Source organism: Trichomycterus rosablanca, chromosome 1 (assembly GCF_030014385.1).
Source record: "Trichomycterus rosablanca isolate fTriRos1 chromosome 1, fTriRos1.hap1, whole genome shotgun sequence".
In the NCBI taxonomy this organism is placed as follows: domain Eukaryota; kingdom Metazoa; phylum Chordata; class Actinopteri; order Siluriformes; family Trichomycteridae; genus Trichomycterus; species Trichomycterus rosablanca.
In genome coordinates, this window is record NC_085988.1 from 173,330 (window position 1) to 200,342 (window position 27,013).

Here is a 27,013-nt window from a genome sequence, read left to right on the forward strand (position 1 = left end):
GTTTTAATCCAATCAAACAATGTAAACAGTGGTAACTTAGAAGAGTGTGGATAGAACCAGTAAGCAATTACTAGACCAGTATCTCCACCACTGAGCTACCAGTTCAGTTATTTGTTCTCTGTTATAATTGCTATAAATGTGATTGATTGTAAGTAGTTTTAAATAAATCCATCAATGATTTAAAACACATTTATTATTTTACATTTAGTTATTCAGACAAATGGTACAAAGCTCAAACCCAGTAAAAAGAAGAATGTGTGATGTGTTCATTCTCTTCAATCTTTATTTCACTGAAGATGTAAGAAGTTCTATTGGAGGTCTTTTCTGCCAGATGCTGCCCACAATAGTTGTAATGTTCTCACCGTGTTTAGAGCCTCACAGAATAAACAATAGCCAATTAAAAGAGTCTAAAAGAATGAGGCAGAATATTCCTTAAAGGAGAAATAAGTACATCTATCTATCTTTGTATTAGATCTTTAATAATGCAGTCAGCAGAAGAGGGACACGTCACCCCGGAGGATCTACAACATGAAGGATTCCAGAAGAAACCAATAAAAAAGGAAGAAGATGAAGATGAGGACGATGATTTCTTCTGTAAGTAAATATGGAGCAATGAGCCATTTCTCCACCAGACAGTGTGGTACAGTACAGTGTGGTACAGTACAGTGTGGTACAGTACAGTGTGATACAGTACAGTATGGTACAGTACAGTGTGGTACAGTACAGTGTGGTACAGTACAGTATGGTACAGTACAGTGTGTTACAGTACAGTATGGTACAGTACAGTGTGGTACAGTACAGTGTGGTACAGTATGGTACAGTACAGCGTGGTACAGTACAGCGTGGTACAGTACAGTGAGGTACAGTACAGTGTGGTACAGTATGGTACAGTACAGCGTGGTACAGTACAGTGAGGTACAGTACAGTGTGGTACAGTATGGTACAGTACAGCGTGGTACAGTACAGTGAGGTACAGTACAGTGTGGTACAGTATGGTACAGTACAGTGTGGTACAGTACAGTATGGTACAGTACAGTGTGGTACAGTACAGTATGGTACAGTACAGTACAGTGTGGTACAGTACAGTGTGGTACAGTATGGTACAGTACAGCGTGGTACAGTACAGCGTGGTACAGTACAGTGAGGTACAGTACAGTGTGGTACAGTATGGTACAGTATGGTACAGTACAGCGTGGTACAGTACAGTGAGGTACAGTACAGTGTGGTACAGTATGGTACAGTACAGCGTGGTACAGTACAGTGAGGTACAGTACAGTGTGGTACAGTATGGTACAGTACAGTGTGGTACAGTACAGCGTGGTACAGTACAGTGTGGTACAGTACAGTGTGGTACAGTACAGTATGGTACAGTACAGTGTGGTACAGTACAGTACAGTGTGGTACAGTACAGTACAGTGTGGTACAGTACGGTACAGTACAGCGTGGTACAGTACAGCGTGGTACAGTACAGTGAGGTACAGTACAGTGTGGTACAGTATGGTACAGTACAGCGTGGTACAGTACAGTGAGGTACAGTACAGTGTGGTACAGTATGGTACAGTACAGCGTGGTACAGTACAGTGAGGTATAGTACAGTGTGGTACAGTATGGTACAGTACAGTGTGGTACAGTACAGCGTGGTACAGTACAGCGTGGTACAGTACAGTGAGGTACAGTACAGTGTGGTACAGTATGGTACAGTACAGTGTGGTACAGTACAGTATGGTACAGTACAGCGTGGTACAGTACAGTGAGGTACAGTACAGTGTGGTACAGCGTGGTACAGTACAGCGTGGTACAGTACAGTGTGGTACAGTATAGCGTGGTACAGTACAGTGTGGTACAGTACAGTGTGGTACAGTATGGTACAGTACAGCGTGGTACAGTACAGTATGGTACAGTACAGCGTGGTACAGTACAGTGTGGTACAGTACAGTATGGTACAGTACAGCGTGGTACAGTACAGTATGGTACAGTACAGCGTGGTACAGTACAGTGTGGTACAGTATGGTCCAGTACAGCGTGGTACAGTACAGTGTGGTACAGTACAGTATGGTACAGTACAGCGTGGTACAGTATAGCGTGGTACAGTACAGTATGGTACAGTACAGTGTGGTACAGTACAGCGTGGTACAGTATGGTCCATTACAGCGTGGTACAGTACAGTGTGGTACAGTATGGTACAGTACAGCGTGGTACAGTATAGCGTGGTACAGTACAGTATGGTACAGTACAGTGTGGTACAGTATGGTCCATTACAGCGTGGTACAGTACAGTGTGGTACAGTATGGTACAGTACAGCGTGGTACAGTACAGCGTGGTACAGTATGGTCCATTACAGCGTGGTACAGTACAGTGTGGTACAGTATGGTACAGTACAGCGTGGTACAGTACAGTATGGTACAGTACAGTGTGGTACAGTATGGTCCAGTACAGCGTGGTACAGTACAGTGTGGTACAGTATGGTACAGTACAGCGTGGTACAGTATAGCGTGGTACAGTACAGCGTGGTACAGTATGGTCCATTACAGCGTGGTACAGTATGGTACAGTACAGCGTGGTACAGTACAGTATGGTACAGTACAGTGTGGTACAGTACAGTATGGTACAGTACAGTGTAGTACAGTATGGTCCAGTACAGCGTGGTACAGTACAGTGTAGTACAGTATGGTCCAGTACAGCATGGTACAGTACAGTGTGGTACAGTATGGTACAGTACAGCGTGGTACAGTACAGTATGGTACAGTACAGTGTGGTACAGTACAGTATGGTACAGTACAGTGTAGTACAGTATGGTACAGTACAGCGTGGTACAGTACAGTGTAGTACAGTATGGTCCAGTACAGCGTGGTACAGTACAGTGTGGTACAGTATGGTACAGTACAGCGTGGTACAGTACAGTATGGTACAGTACAGCGTGGTACAGTACAGTATGGTACAGTACAGTGTAGTACAGTAAGGTACAGTACAGCGTGGTACAGTACACAGGGCTCTAGAGTGCGACCAATTTGGTCGCACATGCGACCTAATTTCTCAATGGTGCGACTGAAAAAAATCTGAGGTCGCACCGGTGCGACCAGCCGTTCGAGGGGAGAAAAGTCTCTGTGACTCTAAATTCTCCGGTGCAACAACACACACACATTAAATCCATATCTAATCATATCTATATGTCTAAACCAATCAAAGATAGTGAAGAGCGGGACCAGCGTCATCAACGGTGGGCATTACACAGCGGAAGTTAAGAGTAGTAATAGCATTGCGGAGTGTGTAAGATATGTGTGAGCATCTGTGCTGTTGTTACAGATGTTGGTTTTTATGTGAAAACATCAATCAAATATCGGTGATAAGAAGACGTGACGTGTTTGTCTCAGTTGTTGTTTTCTTTAGTTTGTTGACGTGAGTTTTGCGCTTCGCTTTCACCGCGACTCTCGGCATAAATAACCGATTTACTCAGCGCTTAAATTGATAGATAAAACATCATTAAAGTTCCATTATACAAACATCCATGTGTGTGAAATAACCATCAAACCCAGTCTAACAGCTCCACATGTATCTGTGTTTAACTGGATTTACTTCGTGTGCTGTTTATATTTCACTTTAAACGTTGTTCGTTCTGTCCGGGTTACTTTTACCACCTCATATCACACAGTTCATCTTTTTTTAAGGCACTTTAAACATATCAGCAGCAAACTGACTCAAAATGTAATAATGTCATGTCATGTAGCCTATGTCAATAAGATGCGTCTCGTTACTGCATTAACCATATGTAATATTCTTATCATTAAATGCGATGTTCAGTTTGAAGCCTTTAAAACACTTGCACTTTTAATTTAGATTTTCTTCTTATTTCATTTATCTTGAGTTTAAATTTCAGCTCAGTGAAGCACTTTAAGCAATTAAGTTATCTTTCTTGTAGAATTGTGCTTCAAATAAAGAACTTTATGTTGACCAGATTGTTAGTTAATCAATATCAATCAGTCAATGTAAAAAAAAAAAGTGAACCTGTAAAACAGGTGTTAAATGTGATGCGGTTGAAAATTTGGGTGCACCTAACTTTTGTGCTGGTGCACCCAAGAAAAAAAGTTAGGCGCACCAGTGCAACCAGTACAAAAAGTTAGTCTAGAGCCCTGGTACAGCGTGGTACAGTACAGTGTGGTACAGTACAGTATGGTACAGTACAGCGTGGTACAGTACAGTGTGGTACAGTATGGTACAGTACAGTATGGTACAGTACAGTTTGGTACAGTACATTATGGTACAGTACAGTGTGGTACAGTACAGTATGGTACAGTACAGTGTGGTACAGTACAGTATGGTACAGTACAGTTTGGTACAGTACAGTATGGTACAGTACAGTGTAGTACAGTACAGTATGGTACAGTACAGTGTGGTACAGTACAGTGTGATTAGTATTGGGGTCACTAATCAGTAGAAATAATAAGAGAATGGGGATAGTGGGATTAGAACCTGTACTGTACCGTACTGTCCTGTGGAGAAGTGCTGCTCCACTCCAGTCTGGATTTAAGGTTTAAATCTAACTAGGATTTATTTGTGATTGGAAAACCAAACCCACAATTTTACATTTCCTCCAGTTGTTGAGTTTCTTCTTCACATGTTGATGGAATTTCAGGTGAAGGATCGTTAATCCCTGTGGAACAAGTCATGGAACTCTTCTCCTCAGTGGACCAACAGTGTGGAGGTTTCCAGATGAAGCCTGTGAAGAAGGAAGAACCTGAAGATACAAATGAACTCAGTAAGACTTCAGCAAAATCACATTTTTATTTAATAAAGTTTTATTTTGTGACCTTATTTTTTCTCCAGGAATTTAAACTGTATCACTAGTCCTGCTACTAGTCCCTCCACCATAACCAATACTACTAGTACCACCACCATAACCAACACTACTAGTACCTCCACCATAACCAACACTACTAGTACCACCACCATAATAATAATAAGTTACACTTATATAGCGCCTTTCACAAAAACCCAAGGTCGCTTTACAAACAAAAATAACAAAAAATAACAATCACGCCAAAATAGCAGGGGAGGAAGGGGAAAAGTGCAGAGAAAAGAGATGGGTTTTTCGTAAAGTTAAAAATTTGTATACAGAAGTAGTAGACCGTAACTAGGATGGAAGAGAGTTCCAAAGCGCAGGGGCAGCAACACTGAAAGATCGACCACCCATGGTGCTCAGTCTGAACCTGGGGACCACTAGGAGACCGGCATCTGATGACCTTAGGTTACGGGATGGATTGTAAAATTTTAGGAGGTCTGAAAGATAACGGGGACCCAACCCATGGAGTGTCAAGTCAAGTCAAGTCAACTTTATTTATATAGCGCTTTTTACAATATACATTGTCTCAAAGCAACTTTACAAAATCCAGGACCAACAGATACAAAAACCCCTGTTGAGCAAGCCGAGGGCGACTGTGGCAAGGAAAAACTCCCTGAAAATTACAGGAAGAAACCTTGAGAGGAACCAGACTCAGCAGGGCCCATCCTTCTTGGGTGGCCTGGAGGAAACTTTAAATAAATACACGATTTACACAAATCATACAAACACAGAATTAAGTGATCTAAAAGTCATAACTGGTAATAAATAGATAAATAAACAATTAAATAATAATAGAGTTGTTATCCGCTCTAGTCTTCAATAAAGTCTATAGTGATTTCTTGTCGTTGCAATTACTCCAGACCCGTCACATCTGACAGGAGCAGCATCGTTGTCCCGGCAGTCTCGACTTTAATCCTTAACCTCGGCGGGTAAACAGGTTTCCATCAGAATGCCCTCGGGGTAAAACAACAGAGAATGTAGTTAATAATGTACAATGCTAGTTGACAAACAGTTTTACAGAGAGTTTTAGACTCCGGCAGCCCTAATTATTACAGCATAACTAAAAGGGAGAGCAAGCAGGTAACAAGGTCATGAAGGCTTTCACAGGACATCAGCGCCCATCTCCCCACCGTCATCAAACCTGAGTGATCGGACAAGAGAGGCAGAACGACAGCAACCCAACATCCCTGATCACCACAAGTTTCTATGACCAAGAACCCCCAAGCTCTGGGCCTTTGTCTATACTAATCAAAAGCTTGAGAAAATAAATATGTTTTCAGTCTAGACTTAAACATTGAGACTGTGTCCGAATCCCGAATAGAGGCAGGAAGATTATTCCAGAGTTGTGGAGCTTTGTAAGAAAATGCTCTTCCACCAGCCGTGATCTTTTTAATTTTAGGAACTATAAGTAACCCTGCATCTTGTGAACGAAGTGGACGCGCTGGGCTGTAGTGATTAATAAGTTCACTCAGATACTGTGGAGCCAGACCATGTAGCGCTTTATAAGTTAGTAAAAGTATTTTGTAATCAATGCGAAATTTAACTGGCAGCCAGTGTAGAGATGATAGAACAGGAGTAATATGGTCAAATTTTTTTGTTCTAGTTAGCACTCGAGCTGCTGCATTTTGTGTGCCTTATAGGTGAGAAGTATAATTTTGTACTGTATGCGCATGGTAATGGGCAGCCAGTGAAGCTGCTCCAGGACTGGGGTGATGTGATCAAACTTCTTTGTATGGGTTAAGATCCGTGCAGCAGAATTCTGGACTATTTGCAAGGGGCGTATAGATTTAGAGGGAAGCCCATGGAGCAAAGAATTGCAATAGTCCAGCCGAGAAGTCACAAAGGCGTGGACCAGCGTCTCAGCTGCCGCAGAGGACAGTAGAGGGCGGATACGCGCGATGTTGCGGAGATGGAAGAATGCAGACCTGGATAGAGATTTTATGTGCGGTTCAAAACACAGAAGGGCATCGAACAGAACACCGAGATTGCGGACAGTGTCAGAGGGTGTGATTATGATGTCACTGATAGAAAGGACAGAGTTAGAGAGAAAGTGGACGGTGGACTTTGTACCAGTAATTAGAAACTCTGTTTTCTGAGCATTCAGTAAAAGAAAATTTGCCCGAAGCCAGGAGTTTAGTTCATTAAGACACCTAGTTAGGTGAGCGGGAGGAAAAGGATCTGTCGGTTTGAAACTAAGATAAACCTGAGTGTCGTCAGCAAACAATGAAAATTTAACTTGTACCTGCAAAAAATGTTGCAGAGTGGGAGGATATAGATAATAAAGAGAAGGGGACCAAGGACGGACCCCTGAGGAACACCTTGCTTGATGGACACTGTATCCGATACATAATTCCTGATTGTGATAAACTGATGCCTGTCAGTCAGATACGAATTAAACCAGGATAGTACAGTCCCTGAGAGACCAATCTCAGTGAGCCGAGTTAGAAGAAGGCTATGGTTGACTGTATCGAAGGCAGCAGTGAGGTCCAGGAGCAATAAAATGGACGCACAACCGGAATCAGCAGATGAAAGGAGGTCATTTAGGACACACAGAAGAGCAGTCTCTGTGCTGTGGTGAGAACGAAAGCCAGATTGAAATTTTTCGAAGAGTTCATTAGAGTTCATAAAGTCAAGAAGCTGGGAAGCCACGACTTTTTCAAGGACTTTGGAAATGTAGGGAAGGTTTGAAATAGGCCTAAAATTACTCAGAACTGACCTGTCCAGGTCAGGTTTCTTAATGATCGGAGTTACAGCAGCAGTTTTTAATGGAACAGGAACATAACCAGAGGAGAGTGAAAGATTCACTAGGTGACAGATAGGTTCTGATAGGACAGAGACACAGCATTGAAGAAGATGGGTGGGGACTGGGTCAAGTCGAGAGGATGAGGACTTCAAGCTTGTTATGATTTTGACAATATTGGCTAAATCAGTCAGAGAGAAGGTTGAGAGTGAAAATGATGGGGAAAAAGAGGAAGAGAGGGACCAGTGGTGGTCAGCAGGAGAGTTCAGCAATTCCTGATAAATGGTTGACACCTTGTTATCGAAAAAGGCATTACATAAATCAGTTGAGGCAGCCAGTAATTCAGACGGAGGGCGTAGGAGCTTGTTCACAGCTGAAAACAGAAGCTTAGGATCCTGTCCGGCTTTCCTAAGTACATCTGCATAAAATGATGAATGAGCATCATTTAATGCAGACTTGTATTTTGACAGATGATCAGTATAAGCTAAAAAGTGAACCTGCAGCCCAGATTTCTTATAGAGACGTTCAAGACGTCTACCAACAATTTTCATAATACGGAGAGCAGGCGTAAACCAGGGAGACCTACGGGTAGAGGGCACAGACCTAGTTTTTACTGGTGCCAAGGTGTCAAGGCAAGTACAGAGAGTCTGGTTGTAAAATAAAACTGCATCCTCGACAGATTCCATAGAGCTAATGCAAGCAAGGTTGAAAGCCTCCAGAGAAGCAGACAGAGAGAGAGAGTCAACAGCTTTTACATTACGATAAGAGACTACAGTTTTGAGCCGAGATTTGGGAGCAGGTAGAGAAAAAGAGGCGTTGATTAGTAAATGATCGGAAACACCTATGCAATGTCCAGTCAAATTATTGATAATCCCACATGTAGAACAAATTATGTCTAAAATATGTCCCTTCTTGTGAGTCGGGAAGTCCACGTGTTGTATTAGATCAAAACGGCTCAAAAGTGACAGAAATTCCGAGGCAGAAGAGGATCCAGAGTCGAGGTGAATATTGAAGTCGCCAAGAACAATAAACGAGGCAGAAAGTGAACTGACTGAAGCCAAAACCTCTCTAAATTCCAACAGAAACTCAGGTATAGAGCCCTTGGGGGGATGATAAACCAGCACAAAGATAAATGGGCTGCATCCGTGTGCCTTGAGAACCATGAGCTCGAAGGAGGAGACCTCCTGTATATTGCACATACACAGTTCAATTCCTTCACTGAAAAGTACTGCAAGACCCCCGCCCCTGCCAGTTTTCCTAGGTGAGGCTAGGTATTTAAAGTTAGGGGGAGTGGCAGCATTCAGGTGAAAAAACTCACCAGGTACTTGCCAGGTGTCAGTTAGAAAAAATAGGTCCAAGTGGTATTGTCCAGTGAGGTCATTAACTAGTGCAGCTTTGTCAGTGAGTGAGCGACAGTTTAGCAGAGCCAGATTAAACAGACGATGTGATGATGTGGATGTAGTGGACTGATGCACAGTGGTAGCAAGGAACCTCCCGTAGAACACTGTGGTTTACTCCACGGTGCGAGCTTCCAGAGCGTCTCCTAAACCCACGATCAGTAATCCTTACAGCAGGGTAACTAACACAGGGCACAGGAGGTAGAGGATGAGATCGGTGTTTACGACCGCGATGTATGTAGCGAGGTCGCCTAGTGATGCCAATAGAACGGCATAGACTATACACTGAAGCATCAAGCCGGTGGAATGAGCGTAGACATCGGAGATCCGTAGTAGTGTAGGTGTATTTGGGGTTAGAGCATTGAGTGCCAACTACCCCATCCATCACCGAGTCAAATTCAGAAGTTCCAAAAATGTAGACCAAAAGTAAAAACTCCGACAACCCGCATAGCCGCCGGCTCGTCATTACAACACCGTGACGCAAAGTTGCAAGCACTACGTTAGCCAAAACAGAGCTGAACCCAACCAGACAAACAATCAGCAACACTCGAAACTGATGGAAGCTGATAGCCAACAACAAAAAGAATGAAAAGACATTCACTCACCTTGCCGAAGCTACAGGGCCGATTCGTGTAAGCGGGCTCGCAGCCAAGCAATAGCAGCCGGTATTAGAAAGAAAAGTTAGTAGCGCAAGTATAATACGCATAGTAAAATAACGAGCAAGACGGCAGCAGCGGTCCGAAAAACAGGAGAATCTCAGTCCATAATATCCAGCGTGATGAAAGAAATCAGGAAAAGAAAAATAGAGAAAAGATCACGGCGAGAAGCGGCAGCAAAACTAAGCGCACAGCGTAACTCTCAACCGGAACACTACTAGTATCTCCACCATAACTAACACTACTAGTACCTCCACCATAACCAACACTACTAATACCACCACCATAACTAACACTACTAGTACCTCCATGTGATGAGGTCAGATAGCCTGCCTCATCCCCAAGATTAGGTTGTGTATATATGTATATAAGTGTGCACAGTTACTTACCTCAGATTGTTTACTATACAGCTCCTTAGGGAAAGAGCCGGCGCCTTCCAGGGCTTCCTTTATACTGGCCGAGAGAGCCCACGGCCATGTTGTAGAAAGGGGGAGGGTAGCTGCCAGGAGTCTGCAAAGTAGAGTCAATTAGCGGATAAGTATGGATATCCAGAGCAGAATATATTTACCGGTAAATGGGATGTGGTGATATGGTGAATGGTATGTGTATTGTGTCTGTGTTTGTTTTTGTTATGTATGGATATACAGTCCCTGACAGAAGTTCTGTCGCTTATCCATGTTGTGGAAACAAAAGCTTATAACCTGACTTTAAATTCATCCATTGGTTTTAGAAATGACTCATATGAAAGCTGAAACCCTCCCAAATGAGGTTTAATTTACGAAAATAAATTTGCTTCACTGCAGAAATATAGATCATTTAATGAACACAGAAAGGTCAGATTTTGGCAAGACAAAAGTTTTGTCGCCCACAGAAAGTAATGTGAAAATCAAACAAATAATTTACTTCAAATACAAAGATATGTTTCATAACATTGGTGAATGAAGTTGTGGTGCTATTAGAGCCATATTTAATATTTTGTGTGACTTCCATGAGCTTTAAGGACTGCATCCATGCGGTTCCACAATGATTCATACAATTTATTGATGAAGTCATCAGGAATAGCAAAGAATGCAGTCTTACATGCATCCCAGAGTTCATCAAGATTCTTTGGTTTTGTCTTCCAAGCTTCCTCTTTCATCCTACCCCAAACATGCTCAATGATGTTCATGTCTGGTGACTGGGCTGGCCAGTCCTGGAGCACCTTGATCTTCTTCGCCTTGAGAAACTTTGATGTAGAGATGGATGTATGAGATGGAGCACCATCCTGCTGCAAAATTTGACCCCTTTTATGATTGGGAATGTAAGAGGTAGCTAATACTTCTTGATATTTTAGGCTATTGATATTGCCTTCCACCTTGCAAATGTTTCGCACACCCCCATACTGAATGTAACCCCAGACCATGATCTTTCCACCACCAAACTTAACAGTTTTCTGGGTGAATCTTGGATCCATACGGGCTCCAGTAGGTCTCCTGCAGTATTTGCGGCGGCTGTGGTGTAATTCAACTGAAGATTCATCTGAGAAATCCACCTTCTGCCACTTTTCCAGCGTCCATCCGTTTAGCAGGCTGTTGGCCTTGGCAAATGCCACACGGTTTTTTAATTGCCTTTTGTTTAGTGCTGGCTTCTGGGCACTGATTCGACCATGGAGGCCATTTCGAGACAGAATCCTACAAACTGTTCTAGTTGACACAGGGACTTGAGGTGACCAGGCCTGGTGGAGCTCTGCTGCAGTGGAAGAGGGGCTGGCTTTGGATTTTCTAACCAACAAACGTTCCTCCTTAGCAGTTGTCTTGCGGGGTCTGCCGAACCTGGGCTTGTCAAAAACATCTCCAGTCTCTTCAAATCTTTTTTTAATTCTTTGTACTTGACGCTGAGACACATTAAAGGTGCCAGCCACTTCTGTGTTCATTAAATGATCAATATTTCTGCAGTGAAGCAAATTTATTTTCGTAAATTAAACCTCATTTGGGAGGGTTTCAGCTTTCATATGAGTCATTTCTAAAACCAATGGATGAATTTAAAGTCAGGTTATAAGCTTTTGTTTCCACAACATGGATAAGCGACAGAACTTCTGTCAGGGACTGTATCTATGTAACCCCACCAGCCTCAGAATGGTTCAGTCCTGCAAAGTAGGGGTTAAATGGAGGGAAAATAGGACAGTTTAAAAGGGTGGATGATGCATGCTGTGAGAGAGTGGCGAGGGTGCTACTACCTTGAACCTGACTGCTAGTAAGTCAGATAACTATAAAAGGGATTGCTGATTGGGGCTAGATAAGCCGTAATAATCCCGAAGGGTATTTGTTGATTTTAATTTGTTTAATTTTCTTTTTGCACAGTTTTTCTTTTCTCTTTTTCGTGTGTGTTGGTTCTAATAAAACACCCCTTTGGGGGCATAAAACCTATTTTGGAGTACAACCTGATCTTTTCAAGGTGAACCCAATCCTCTACACGACTACGCTACAATCAGGGGAAACAGTTTACATGCCTCAGCAGTCCCACACTCCACCATAACCAACACTACTAATACCTCCACCATAACCAACACTATCAGTACCTCCACCATAACTAACATTACTAGTACCTCCACCATAACCAACACTACTAATACCTCCACCATAACTAACACTATCAGTACCTCCACCATAACTAACATTACTAGTACCTCCACCATAACCAACACTACTAGTACCACCACCATAATCAACTAGTACCTCCACCATAACCAACACTCCTAATACCTCCACCATAACCAACACTATCAGTACCTCCACCATAACTAACATTACTAGTACCTCCACCATAACCAACACTACTAATACCTCCACCATAACCAACACTATCAATACCTCCACCATAACTAACATTACTAGTACCTCAACCATAACTAACACTACTAGTACCACCACTACTAGTGCCACCACCATAACCAACTAGTACCTTCACCATAACCAACACTACTAGTACCTTCACCATAACCAACACTACTAGTACCTCCACTATAACCAACACTACTAGTACCACCACCATAACCAACACTACTAGTACCACCACCATAACCAACACTACTAGTACCTCCACCATAACCAACTAGTACCTTCACCATAACCAACACTATTTTAAAATATGTCTTTTACAATCACTGTAATTCCTCCATAATCTCATAATCTAATATTCTGTTGGAGTTCTTCTGAAGCACTTGTTGTGGTCAGGTGTTAAACCATTAATATAGAGACTGAACACTGGACTGTCACTCCTCGAGACAGAATGAATAAATTGTTTTTTATTTATTATAAACTATGAGTAGACTTTCATAAAGAACAACTTATACATCATGTAACTGCTGATAGATGAAACATTCCACCAGAAATAAACAAACACACAAATCCTGTAACACATTATTGTTCTCCAGTCCCAGAGCAGCAAAGCAGCCCCACAACATTATGGATCCCCCACCATGTTCCACTGTAGGTAGATGTAAACATAACGCAGGAATACATTGCAGAGCCTTCGTCTATAGAGGATTAAAAACTTCAGATGTCTCCAGTTCAGCCTGAAGTGCTTTGGACTGGGTTGTTGTACTGGGTTTCTTAGCCACATTTTATGGCACTTTTTGTTGGGTTCTCTCAGTGATTTTCCTGTTTCCACCAAATCCTGGAAGGTTCCTCAAGTAGCAAACATAACGTTTTAAACTGTTGAAGTCGCCATTGTGAAAAAAGAAACAGTGAATAAAACTGGTTAAAAATCTTAATTCATAGGCTAATTAAAGTCATGTGACCGGTGGCAGTGAGTCTAATTTGTAATGAATCACAGGTTAGTCTGATTTAGTTTTTGTGTGTAAGTAGTTTCAGTAAAGACGTAATTTTAAATGAAATATTTAATATACGAGGGTGATGATAATATTCACCACAACTGTGTTTAACTGTGTGTGTTAATAATTCAGGATGAATCAGGTTACAGGACTTTAACACAGGATCTCAGTTTGGGTGAAAAATGTGTTTCCTTTTTAACATTTACTAACAATGTTTATTTATAGAAATATATTTGATTCTTTCTGCTTCAGAACTGAACAAGGATTCCTCCTGCTCCTCGTGTCCACGTTCCTCTACAACCCAAAATCACCTCCACAATCACATCAAGAGCTGCAACCATGATAAATATGAGACTCTGGTGAAGATTAAGACTGAACATGAGGATCTGACGCCCACCGGAAGCTCCAGTAATCAGCAAACGTCCTCTGGTCCTGTCAGCATTAACACCTCTCTCAGTCCCACACAGGAAGAAGGAAACGTCTGCTCACAGTGTGGGAAGAGCTTCAGGTACCAGAGTGAACTCAAAGTACACGAGCGCATTCACACTGGAGAGAAACCGTATCAGTGCTCACAGTGTGGGAAGAGCTTTAAGTTCCAGTGTCATCTTAAAACCCACCAGCGCATTCACACTGGAGAGAAACCGTATCAGTGCTCACAGTGTGGAAAGAGTTTTAATCAACAGAGTAATCTCAACAAACACCAGCGCATTCACACTGGAGAGAAACCACATCAGTGCTCACAGTGTGGAAAGAGCTTTAAATTCCAGAGTGATCTCAAAATACACCAGCGCATTCACACTGGCGAGAAACCTTATCAGTGCTCACAGTGTGAAAAGAGTTTTAATACTCAGAGTAATTTCAGAATACACCAGCGTATTCACACTGGAGAGAAACCTTATCAGTGCTCACAGTGTGGGAAGAGTTTTAATACTCAGAGTAATTTCAGAATACACCAGCGCATTCACACTGGAGAGAAACCGTATCAGTGCTCACATTGTGGGAAGAGCTTCAGATTACAGAATGATCTCAAAGTACATCAGCGCATTCACACTGGAGAGAAACCACATCAGTGCTCACAGTGTGGGAGGAGCTTTAGGTTCCAGAGTGAACTCAAAGTACACCAGCGCAATCACACTAAAGAGAAACCGTATCAGTGCTTACATTGTGGTAAGAGTTTTAATCACCAGGGTAATCTCAAAACACACCAGCGCATTCACACTGGAGAGAAACCACATCAGTGTTTACAGTGTGGAAAGAGTTTTAATCAGCAGGCTAATCTCAAAATACACCAGCGCATTCACACTGGAGAGAAACCATATCAGTGCTCACAGTGTGGTAAGAGTTTTAATCACCAGGGTAATCTTAAAGCACACCAGCGCATTCACACTGGAGAGAAACCACATCAATGCTCACAGTGTGGAAAGAGCTTCAGTTTCCAGAGTGAACTCAAACTACACCAGCTCATTCACACTGGAGATAAACCATACCAGTGCTCACAGTGTGGGAAGAGTTTTAATACACAGAGTGATCTCAGAATACACCAGCGCGTTCACACAGGAGAGAAACCGTATTATTGCTCACATTGTGAGAAGAGTTTTAGTACACAGAGTTATCTCAACAAACACCTGCGCATTCACACTGGAGATAAACCGTATCAGTGCTCACAGTGTGGGAAGAGTTTTAATCAACAGAGTCATCTCAAACAGCACCAGCGCATTCACACTAGAGAGAAACCATATCAATGCTCACAGTGTGGGAAAAGTTTTAATGCACAGAGTACTCTTAAAAAACACCAGCGCATTCACATTGGAGGGAAACCATATTAGTGCTCACATTGTGGGAAGAGTTTTAATGCACTTTTAATTCTTACTCAGTAGCAAGATACATCAAATACACACAAAAAATTCATCTTTAAATGATCTTTAAAATCCCGAGTATACGTTTTTACTTTTACAAATGTGGAATATTTTGTGGTCACTGATTTTTTATGTTTTTATTATATTTAGTTTTTCTGTTGAAATCTTCTTCTTCTTCTTTCGGCTTTTCCCTTTTCAGCGGTCGCCACAGCGAGTCATTCTCCTCCATCTCACTCTGTCCACTGCGTCCTCTGTCCTCACCCCAACTACTTCCATGTCCTCTCTAACTGCATCCATATACCTCCTCTTTGGCCTCCTCTTTGTCTTTTTCCTGGCAGCTGCATTTCTAACATCCTTCTACCAATATACCCGCTGTCCCTCCTCTGGACATGTCCAAACCATCTCAGTCTGGCCTCTCTAACTTTATCTCCTAGTTGTTTAACCTGTGCTGTACCTCTGATTATCTCATTCCTAACCTTATCCAACCTTGTCACTCCCAAGGAGAACCTCAACAGCTTCAGTTCTGCCACTTCCAGTTCTTTCTCCTGTCTTTTTGTCAATGCCACTGTCTCCAAACCATACAACATAGCTGGTCTCACCACTGTCTTGTAAACTTTTCCTTTGACCTTTGCGGTCACCCTTTTGTCACAAATCACTCCTGAAACTTTTCTCCATCCACTCCATCCTGCCTGGACTCTCTTCTTGACCTCTTTACCACACTCCCCATTTTCCTAGACAGTCGATCCTAAGTACTTGAAGTCCTTCACCTTTGTGACTTCTGCTCCTTGTAGCCTCACTATTCCACCTGTCTCTCTCCCATTCACACACATGTACTCTGTCTTGCTACGGCTGACTTTCATTCCTCTTCTTTCAAGTGCATATCTCCACCTCTCCAAGTTATCTTCCACCTGTTCCCTGTTCTCACCACAGATCACAATATCATCTGCAAACATCATAGTCCATGGGGATTCCTGCCTGACCTCATCTGTTAGTCGGTCCATCACCAAAGCAAACAAGAAGGGGCTCAGAGCCGATGCTTGATGTAGTCCCACCTCCACCTTGAAGCTATCTGTCACTCCTACAGCACATCTCACCACTGTCCTGCTTTCCTTATACATGTCCTGTACCAGTCTGACATACTTCTCCACTACTCCAGATTTCCTCTAACAACACCACAGCTCCTCCCTTGGCACTCTGTCATATGCTTTTTCCAAATCGACAAAGAAACAATGAAGTTCTTTCTGACCCTCTCTGTACTTCTCCATCAGCATTCTCAAAGCAAGATGGCATCTGTGGTACTCTTTCTTGGCATGAAACCATACTGCTGCTCACTCTTGTCTAAGTCTAGCTTCCACAACTCTCTCCCAGATCTTCATTGTGTGGCTCATCAACTTAATTCCCTGTACATCACCCTTGTTGATAAAAATGGGCACCAGCACACTTCTCCATTCCTCTGGCATTTTCTCACTCTCAACAATGCCATTGAATAATTGAGTCAAAAACCTCACTGCCATCTCACCTAGACATTTCCATACTTCCACTGGTATGTCATCAGGTCCAACTGCCTTCCCTTTCTTCATCCTCTTCAAAGCTTTCCAAACTTCATTCTCATTGATCTTTCCTACTTCCTGATCCACCGTTCCTATGACCTCTACTCTTCTTTCCCTTTCATTCTCTTCATTCATTAGCTCCTCAAAGTACTCCTTCCATCTTCCCATCACACTTTCCTCACTTGTTAGAACATTACCATTCTTATCTTTGACAAGTCTAACCTGCTGCACATCCTTTCCAGCCTGATTCCTCTGTCTGGCCAATCTATACAAGTCCTTCTCACCTTCTTTAGTGTCCAACCTCCCATACAACTCCTCATACGCCTTCTGCTTTGCCTTTGCTACCTCTCTTTTTGCCTGACGTTTCATCTCCTTATATTCCTGTCTATTTTCGTCAGTCCTGTCAATGTTCCATTTCTTCTTGGCTAACCTCTTCCTCTGAATCGCTTCCTGCACTTCACTATTCCACCACCAGGTTTCCTTATCATCTTTTCTCTGTCCAGATGCCACACCAAGTACCTTCCTACCTGTCTCTCTAATCACTGTTGCTGTAATAGCCCAGTCATCTGGAAGCTCTTTTTTACCACCCAGAGCCTTTACCAGCTTCTCTCTGAACTCTTCACCACATTCCTCAGCTTCCACCATTTGGTCTTCTTCTCTGATTTGACTCTTTTTCTCTTCTTCACAACAAGAGTCATTCTACACACCACCATCCGATGCTGTCAGGCCACGCTCTCCCCTACCATGACCGTCCCCAATCTCTGTCAGGTTTCCTCTTCTACACAGAATGTAGTCTACTTGTGAACTCCTTTCTCCACTCTTATATGTCACCCTATGTTCCTCCCGTTTTTGGAAATAAGTGTTGACTACAGCCATTTCCATCCTCTTGGCGAAATCCACCACCATCTCTCCTTCCTGGTTCCTTTCCTTGACACCAAACCTACCCATCACTTCCTCATCTCCTCTGTTTCCTTCACCAACATGTCCATTTAGGTCTGCTCCGATCACCACTCTCTCCTCCCTGGGAATACTCTTTTATCACTTCATCTAGATCCTTCCAGAACTTCTCTTTTTCCTCTTTCTCACAACCAACCTGTGGAGCATAACCACTGACAACATTCAACATCAGACCTTCTACCTCTACCTTCAGACACATCACCCTATCTGACACTCTTTTCACCTCTACTACGTTCTTTGCTAACTCCTCTTTCAAGACCACCCCTACTCCATTTCTCTTTCTATCCACACCATGGTAAAACAGTTTAAACCCTGCTCCAATGCTGTGAGCCTTGCTGCCCTTCCACTTTGTCTCTTGAACACATAAAACATCTACCTTCCTTCTCTGCATCATGTCAGCCAGCTCTCTACCTTTGCCTGTCATTGTCCCCACATTTAGAGTTGCCACCCTCAGTCCTACACTCTTGACTTTCCTCCTCTCTTTCTGTCTCCTGACACGTTTCCCTCCTCGTGGTCTTCGACAAACAGTAGCACAATTTCCACCGGCACCCTGTTTGTCAACAGCACCAGTGGCGGTCGTTGTTAACCCGGGCCTCAACCGATCCGGTATGTTATCTCTTGGATGAACTCGCATGTTAGTTTTGGCAAAGTGTTTTATGTCGGATGCCCTTCCTGACACAACCCTCACCATTTACCCAGGCTTGGGACTGGCACAAAAGATACACTGGCTTGTGTTCCCTAGTGGCTAGTTTAGTTTTTCTATTGAAATAAACATTAGTAATGTTGCAGGTTTATAATGAATGAATATGATTGTAATGGTAATAATAGCAGTTTTATTTTAATAAAGAATTATTTGATATATTGCTGTTATTAGTGTCACTTCTCTATAAATGTGGCTATGAAATAAAAATGCTTTAGCCTAACTGCAGCAGTGCTAGCACACAGACTTAGGCTAAGCATACGTTTCTGGCTGGTGAAGGCGTCAGACTCTTTCAGATTTCTGAAATCAAACTGGAGTAAAACTCTGCTGTAGACAGTGGTGTAAAGTAATGAAGTAATAATTCTTTGTTAGAGTACTTAACTATTTTTGGAGCTATAGCATGTATGCTAACACAATTCAGTGTGGTCAGTCATATTGAGAACATTAACATTTACCTCAGATATGATGGCAGATAACTAATAATGGTTTTTATTAAGCTACAATGACAGGATTTAGACTTAGCATGTATGCTTACACAATTCGGTGTGGTCAGGCATATTGAGAACATTAACATTTACCTCAGATATGATGGCAGATAACTAATAATGGTAAATGTCCTGTATGGTGGGTAACTGGGTGCCGGTGATGTGTTGGGCGGTTTTAACCACTGCAGGAGAGCTTTCTGGTCAGCTGTGGAGCAATTGCCATACCACACAGAGATGCAGTTTGTAAGAATGCTCTCAATGGCACCGCGGTAAAAGTCCACAGTAATGGTGAGTTAAGCGACCAAGAGACATCTTCAGAGATGTGGACGCTGAGGAATTTGGAGCTGGGCACTCGTTCTACTACAGCACCATTAATGCACTTGATGCGCATGTGCCTGACTTCCTGATCTTCTGAAATCCACGATAATCTCTTTGGTTTTCCCCCTGTTAAGCTCCAGGTTGTTGTCCTCACACCATGCAGCCAGATGCTGAACCTCCTCCTTGTAGGCCGCTTCATCGTTGTCTTTGATTAGGCCTATCACCGTGGTGTCGTCCGTGAACTTGATTATAGAGTTGAAGCCATAAACAGGAACACAGTCGTAGGTGAACAGGGAGTACAAGAGGATACTCAGCACACAGCCTTGTGGCACACCAGTGTTCAGGGTGATGGAGGCTGAGTGGAGTCTGCCTAATTTTACAGACTGAGGTCTGTTGGTTATAAAGTCCAGAATCCAGTTACAGAGTGATGCGCTGGTGCTGAGCTGATTGAGCTTTGAGATCAGCTTGGAAGGAATCACTGTGTTAAATGCTGACCTAAAGTCGATGAAAAGCATCCTAACATAGGAGTTATGGCAGTCCAAGTGGGTCAGTGTGGTGTGAAGTGCAGTGGAGATAGCATCCTCTATTGACCTGTTGCGACGATAAGCAAATTGATGCTGATCTAATGTAGCTGGTAGACTGGCTTTCAGGTGAGAGAAGACTAGTCTTTCAAAGCACTTGGAGATGATGGGAGTGAGTGCAACAGGCCGGAAATCGTTCAGTGCTAAAGCAGTTGAATGTTTTGGTACTGGCACGATGGTGGCTGTCCTGAAGCTTGTTGGAATCATGGTCGTGGCCAGAGACAGGTTAAAAATGTCAGTGAAGACCCCAGCAAGCTTTTTAAGTTTTTAGCATGCGTCCAGGTACTCCGTCAGGGCCAGCAGCCTTCCTAGCATTTACTAGCATTCCTAGCATGCGGTAGACCTCCGTGGTGGAGAGTGTGATAGGTTGCTCATCTGGAGGAAGATCTGTTTTACCTCAGATATGATGTCAGATAGCTAATAATGGTTTTTATACAGCTACATTTACATTTACATTTTCGGCATTTAGCAGACGCTCTTATCCAGAGCGACTTACAGCAGTGCTTCCAAAGTGACCTTACTCTAGTTTAAGTAAACAACTGTCCAAGAACACAAATCTGCGAAAACCCTGTTAGGGTTTTTTTTTTTAAGTTTTAAGTTTGTTTTTTTGTGAAAGAAATAAAAGAGTGTTAGTAAGTAAGTACAAGTCAGCTTAAGTGTTTAGTATAAAGGTGATGAAGGTTTTTTAAAGACAGCAGAGACTCAGATGTTCGGACAAACAGAGGAAGTTCGTTCCACCCAGAGCCGTAGAGAGAGTTGCGACACTCCTTGATCTTGCCGCCACGTGGTTCATGTAACACTCCAATAGTTCCAAACAAACCCGGCGCTGTCATGTTCTCATATGGGACAGGCAGCAGTGAATGAAATATTAAACGCTAAATAATACAAATTTGTACAATTTCTGGGTATTTTCACCTGCCTTTACATAATACCAGTGATAGCTCAGTGGTTAAGGTACTGGACTAGTAAACAGAAGGTTCCCGGTTCAAGCCCCGCCACCACCAAGTTGCCACTGTTGGGTCCCTGAGCAAGGCCCTTAACCCTCAATTGCTCATTGTGTAAGTCGCTTTGGATAAAAGCGTCTGCTAAATGCTGTAAATGTAAATGTAAATGTTGTAATACAGTCGAATCCGGTTAATTGGACCACCGGTTAATCGGACTAGCCGCTTATTCGGACCGAAACAAATCCTATTATGTACGTGTAATGTTATTCGCTTATTTGGACCAAAATTCCGTTTAATCGGACCAAAGAACGTGAGAGCGAATAAGAAAAAGATGCCACAAGTCGCCACTTAGAGCGGATGCAAAGCGGGTCAGCGAGATATGGGAGGATTCCTGGGCTCCCCGGGAGAATTTATGCTTTTATCAAAGGTCAGGAAATCCAAAAAGTGGTGTTGACAAGAGCGAAACCAGCGGGAGGTGAACACGCCCACCACTTTCTTTCCCACAACGAAGCACCCAGTAGCCAGCAGCGTGGTTATTGGATCCATCTGCATCTCCGCTTTTCGGCGAAATGAAGTCAAGCGTAAACAAGAGTGTCCGGCAACACGTGCAAGGAATTCCCTCCTGTCAATCACGATTAAAGTCTACACGAGAAAGCTATCATTCCACTATCATTCCTTGTAACATAGGGCATGTTCGTGTAATCGGACCAGCCGGTTATTAGGACCAAAACGATCGCGTCCCGATGTGGTCCGATTAACCGGATTCGACTGTAATTTGTTAATAGGTCGTTCTTGTTAACACACAGTACATAATATTGTAGCGGCGCCACTGGGGGGCCGGGGCGGGCTTTGCCCAGAGGCACTTGCGGCCGTGCCATTCAGACTTACCGTAGCCGTGTAGCCCAGTGTTGGGGATGGGGTGGCTGCGGTAAGGGCTGGATAGGCAGCTCTTTGTGTTGTCTGTCTGTTGTGTGAATGTCCATTTGTGTGAATGAGTGTCTAAAACAACCATCTGGTGGCCCCGACGCCCCTCCCTATAATTAGGGGCCAATGCCACATTGGTAACGGACACCAGATTCGTAATCTCCGTGAAAAATGGAGCAAAAAACATAATTGCACCGGGCGTCTCAGACGCTCGTAGGCGGAGTTATGGGCGTTTGAAGTCGGCAAAAAACCCATGTAAAATCCCATAGGGATTTTTCTCCGATTTATCGCGCGGCCTCAGGGTGCGCTAAAAATCCCAAACTCCCTGAGCCTGCCCCCCTGGGGCCCAGGTCCCGGTGAAAATTGGAACGGAGCCCCCACCCCCTCCGGTTCTCCGGTTACTCGGCCTGCGGTTACGCACTCCGGCCAGGCCGGTGGCGTCGAACAGAGGAAGTGATCGCTTGACCCCTGTGCCCACTTGGTAATAGATTTGATAACCCCTGACCGCATAGCCCACCAGGGGTCCCCCTTCCCCAGAAGTGACCGATGTGTCCTGGGGCACGCCCCCAAGAGCACCAAAGTGTCCCTGGGGTCCCAGGGGGCCTTTGGGGTCGGACGACTCGGAACAGCCCGAGACTCGCAGGGCGACCCCCCGGGGCCGTGATAGGGTCATCGGTCACCACGAAAAGGCTGAGAAAGACTAACTTTTGACACGGGCCACTGGGCGCCTCGAAAACCACATCACGGAGACCGCCTGGCCGGGCCCGACGCGACGGTGAGGTCGCCTCTCCGATCGGACTCCGTGACCCGAAGGCGAAAGCTGAAATGCGACCCTAACCGGTGGCGTGAGGCACGAGGGCGGTGTCGGGTGGTCGACGGGTCGAGTTCTGGGCTGGGAAGGGAAGGATTATGAAACTGTTTGTAGATTCCCAAACCGTAATCCCAGCTTCCCATGTCGCTCCGAGCCCCGACAGAGCAAAGACAGAGTGCTGTGTTGGCACTGGGCCGACCCTACGTCACCGACAGGGCACGTGGATGTGTCGTCTCTCACAGCGAAGTAGAGGGAGGCCAGTCGGACACCGAACCCCAGACACCACCCTCTGGGGTGTTCTGGGGCACCAGGGAGACGCCAGGTTGGCTCCATTCTGGAGCTCTGGAGGGTTGCAATTACCAAAGTGGCATCAGAGTACAAAAGCGTCCCCGGAGTGCTCACGGGTTAGTGTGTAGCTATTACAAAAGTGGCATCATAGTACCAAAGTGGCATCATGGTACCAAAAGTGTGATATCACGACCGATCTGTCGTCCGGGACACGTTTCCCCGGTCTCTCTGAGGCCGGGAACCTCTCTAGCACAGGTTCCCGGACCGAGGGAATGTTGGGAATGACCAAAGTGTCCCTAGATTTGCCACGTGTCGTCTGACCCTAACACTCTACTTTTGGGGTTTACGACCCCAGGGTCGGGGTCGGGTCTGGGCCGGGACCCTCTATGTCACCGACCCTTTCCAGACCGAGAGCTACTTCAAGGCTACTGGATGATTCAGATTCAGAAAACTTCATTCATCCCCGAGGGGCAATTGAAGGAAGGCACACAGAGCAACAAAGACAAAAAAAAAAAAATTGGAATATGAATATAAAGTGACTAAGTAATTAATACAAGATATAAAGTGACTGACTGTTAGGTGTGTGTGTGCATATATATATATATATATATATACACACACAGTAGTGCAAATTGCAATGAGGTATTACGAGGAAGTGTTTGAATGGAAAGGCCTCGAGTTTAGGAGCTGGACGGCTCTGGGTCCAAAAGTCGCCCATCTCCTTCGAGTCTTGCACGCCGGACAGCGAAGCCGATGACCTGAGGGCGGCCACTCGGACGCTAAGTGTAGAGCGTGGGAGGGGTCTTGGGTGATCCCGATGTGCTAGCCTGCGTGTTAGATGTTCGTACACTACAGACAGATTTCTGAGTGGCAGTCCGATGGTCTTCCCGCATATTGTAATGTCCCTCTGTAGGCGGTTCCTATTCCGAAGGCTGGTTGAATGGAACCGACAGGTGATAGAGAAGGTGGTGATACTCTCGATGAATGAGTAGTAGAATTTCTGCATGATGTTTTTACTCACGCCAAAGGAGTTGAGCTTCCTGAGGAGGTACTGTCTCTGATGACACTTCCTGAGAATCTCCTCCGTATTGGCTGAGAAGTTCAGCCGACTGTCGAGGATGGTACCCAGATATTTATATTCCTCCACCGATCCGACAGGCATGCCATGGATTGAGGTGGTGACTGCAGAAACCAGCTCTGTGTTTTTGTTTTGTTTTTTTTTATTGGGGAAGGTTGTCACCATCTCCTTGGTCTTGCTAACATTCAACTCGAGGCATGAGTTGGCACACCAGTTCACAAACTCCTGGAGAGCTGGACCATGGGTCTGTGATGCGCCCGACAGCATGAACAGAAGAACCGTATCGTCGGCATACTCAACCAGGAGGGTTGCGTGGATCTGCAGTCATCGGTACATAAGATGAAGAGAAGTGGAGAGAGGACACAGCCCCGAGGAGAGCCGGCAGACGTGTGTGTTGAAGGTCGGAATGGACATTATCGACCAGCACTCTCTGTGATCTACGGGTTGGGAAATTGGGTGGATGTGTCGTCTCTCACAGAAAAGTACAGGAAGGTCAGCTAGACACCGAACCCCAAACACCACCCTCTGGGGTGTTCTGGGGCAACAGGGAGATGCCAGGTTGGCACAGAGTCCATCCTGGAGCTCTGGAGGGTTGCAATTACCAAAGTGGCATCAGAGTACAAAAGCGTCCCCTTCAAACTCCGGGAGGCTCACGGGTTAGTGTTCGGCTATTACCAAAGTGGCCTCAGATTGCAAAAGCGTACCCTAAGAAAAAAAAAGGGAGGCTCACGGCTTAGTTTCGCCATCTGACGCAAGGTGGGGTCATGGTACCAAAGTGGCATCAGAGTACAAAAGCGTCCCCGGAGTGCTCACGGGTTAGTGTTTAGCTAGTACAAAAGTGGCATCATAGTACCAAAGTGGCATCATGGTACCAAAAGTGTGATATCACGACCGATCTGTCGTCCGGGAAACGTTTCCCCGGTCTCTCTGAGGCCGGGAACCTCTCTAGCACAGGTTCCCGGACCGAGGGAATGTTGGGAACGACCAAAGTGTCCCTGGATTTGCCACGTGTCGTCTGACCCTAACCCTCTACTTGTGGGGTTCACGACCCCAGGGTCGGGATCGGGTCTGGGCCGAGACACTCTAGGTCAGACGGACGACTTCGGTGGTCTGTCGATCTGAGAGAGCGATAGACTGAGAGAGAGCAAATGACTAATAGAGTACAGAATTTCCTGTCGCACTTGTCAGAGATCTCGGACTAACCGCAGAATTAATTTCTTTAATAATTTCTATATGAAATTGAGAAACCGAGGAGACTGATCTTCCCTAACCCTAGAATTTCTCTGTTCTTGCTCGACACCAAATTTTAGCAGCTTAACAGTCACACACGGCACACACGCCCTACATCTCTGCACTCTGTCATCTCTGAACTCCCAATATGTGCCCCTGCATCAATGGTAAAACCAGACCGTTATCACCTTTTTGCACTCTTGCATTTTCATTCACAGATTTAAACATTACAAATCTTTAATGAGTTTAGTCCAAAAATGTATTTTTTTTTTAACAATCAATATTAGGCCTGCTGCATTATGTATTACACAGGAGTGCCATACCTGTTTACACATGTTCGTATGCCACCTGATATGAGCTCAAAACAGCTCTGGTTTGCAGAACACATGGGCGTTGCAAGACATCCGACATACATATCGGTCTGTTATCTGTTAGCAGGACATCACCAGCAGGAACTTCTACCTCTGCGTGTTGTGAAACCGATTGCCGTACGGTGCATTCCAGTACCGTGTATTAGACAGAAAAGCCATGCACACATTGTTCGAGCCATAAAGGTGTGCATATGAATAAATATCTACGCTGCACATGATGTCCCTGGTATCCCCTTGGCCATATACAGTGGGGTCAAAAAGTATTTAGTCAGCCACTGATTGTGCAGGTTCTCCTACTTAGAAAGATGAGAGAGGTCTGTAATTTTCATCCTAGGTACACTTCGACTACGAGAGACAGAATGAGAAGGAAGGAATCCATCGTAGGATTTTCAAAGCGTCGAGGGTCAGGTGAGGGTTTTATGAGTGGATCGGGGTCAGGACGGTGTCTAAGAGCCCAAATGCAGTCCCACCGTTGTTTCTTGACACGTCACGTGATTTGCTCACACATCTGTCATGGTCCGAACACGCACGCGCGCACGAAGGACGAGGCCCGTCGAGACCGTGTCCGACGTCTCGGCACGCGGACCCCCCCCGCAAGGATCCGGCTAGGGATGGGCCTTCGGTTCGGCCTACGGGGTGGTGCGAGGTCATGTCCGATTGTAAGCAGTTAGGGGTTTATATCCCCGAGTCGTCATCGGGATTCCCAAGCCATCCTCACCGACCATATGGTCAAAGGTTCCCGGCTTGAGAGGATTTTGGGAATGGCCGAGTTGTCCCGAGATACCCCGAGTCGGCCTAGGACCCTAACCCAGAGGTTTCCGAGTACGACAGAGAGTCGGGCTCGGGCGGGCCTCGGGGATAGGTCAGGGAGGAAGGTGGAGGTCAGCTGAGGGCTGGGACACCTAGGTCGGGGGGTTAGGCTAGGGGGGGTAGAGGTCAGGTAAGGGCTCATGGCTGGGTCAGGACTGAAGGTGAAGTCTGGCCAACTCTTTCTCACTTACCTGTGACTCGCACGAACCGTGGTGGAGATGATGGGTCTCGTCCGAGACTCTGGGCCAGGGGTCCTGAACTTACACAGAGAGACAGGGTGTGATACGACACACGCCACGTCGGCGGCGGTGGTGGTGGTGGTGGTGGTGGTGCAAACGAAACGGGTGAGTGAGAAAGAAAAAGAGAGACACGTCTTTTAAAAAATAGAACTTTAATAACAAGAACAAGAAGTGACATACAACTTAAAACGACGAACTGTCAACGATGAAATTCGAACAGACACGACTCGGACCGCACACGAACGACTATTAAAAGCTAAACCCTACATGGAATGGAACGGTTCCCTGGCTGACCCTAACGACCTAACACAACGAGTCCAAACATTCAAGCCCTAAAAGGTGGCGCTGGGCTCCATTGACACCAACTCCACTTCCAAGTCAGAACTCGACTCGGACGAGGTGTCCATCTTTAACGCCAGCGGCCTCAGGG

General features: G+C 44.8%; 1 protein-coding gene and 1 long non-coding RNA gene across 2 annotated transcripts in view; both read left to right on the top strand.

Annotated features, from left to right (window-relative positions):
• Positions 1–410: 410 nt before the first annotated feature.
• LOC134332662 (uncharacterized) lies at positions 411–4,809 on the top strand. The gene is made up of 2 exons (XR_010015281.1): positions 411–594; positions 4,631–4,809. It is a non-coding gene; the product is annotated as an uncharacterized LOC134332662 (long non-coding RNA).
• Positions 4,810–13,929: 9,120 nt separating this feature from the next.
• LOC134318467 (zinc finger protein 850-like) overlaps positions 13,930–27,013 on the top strand; it is a gene marked incomplete at its 5' end in the record, with an annotated part of 46,121 nt that continues 33,037 nt past the window's right edge. Inside the window, one exon of the mRNA XM_062999426.1 lies at positions 13,930–15,246. Within this exon, the coding sequence (XP_062855496.1) occupies positions 13,930–15,246 (1,317 nt within the window). The remainder of the gene's footprint in view (positions 15,247–27,013) is intronic.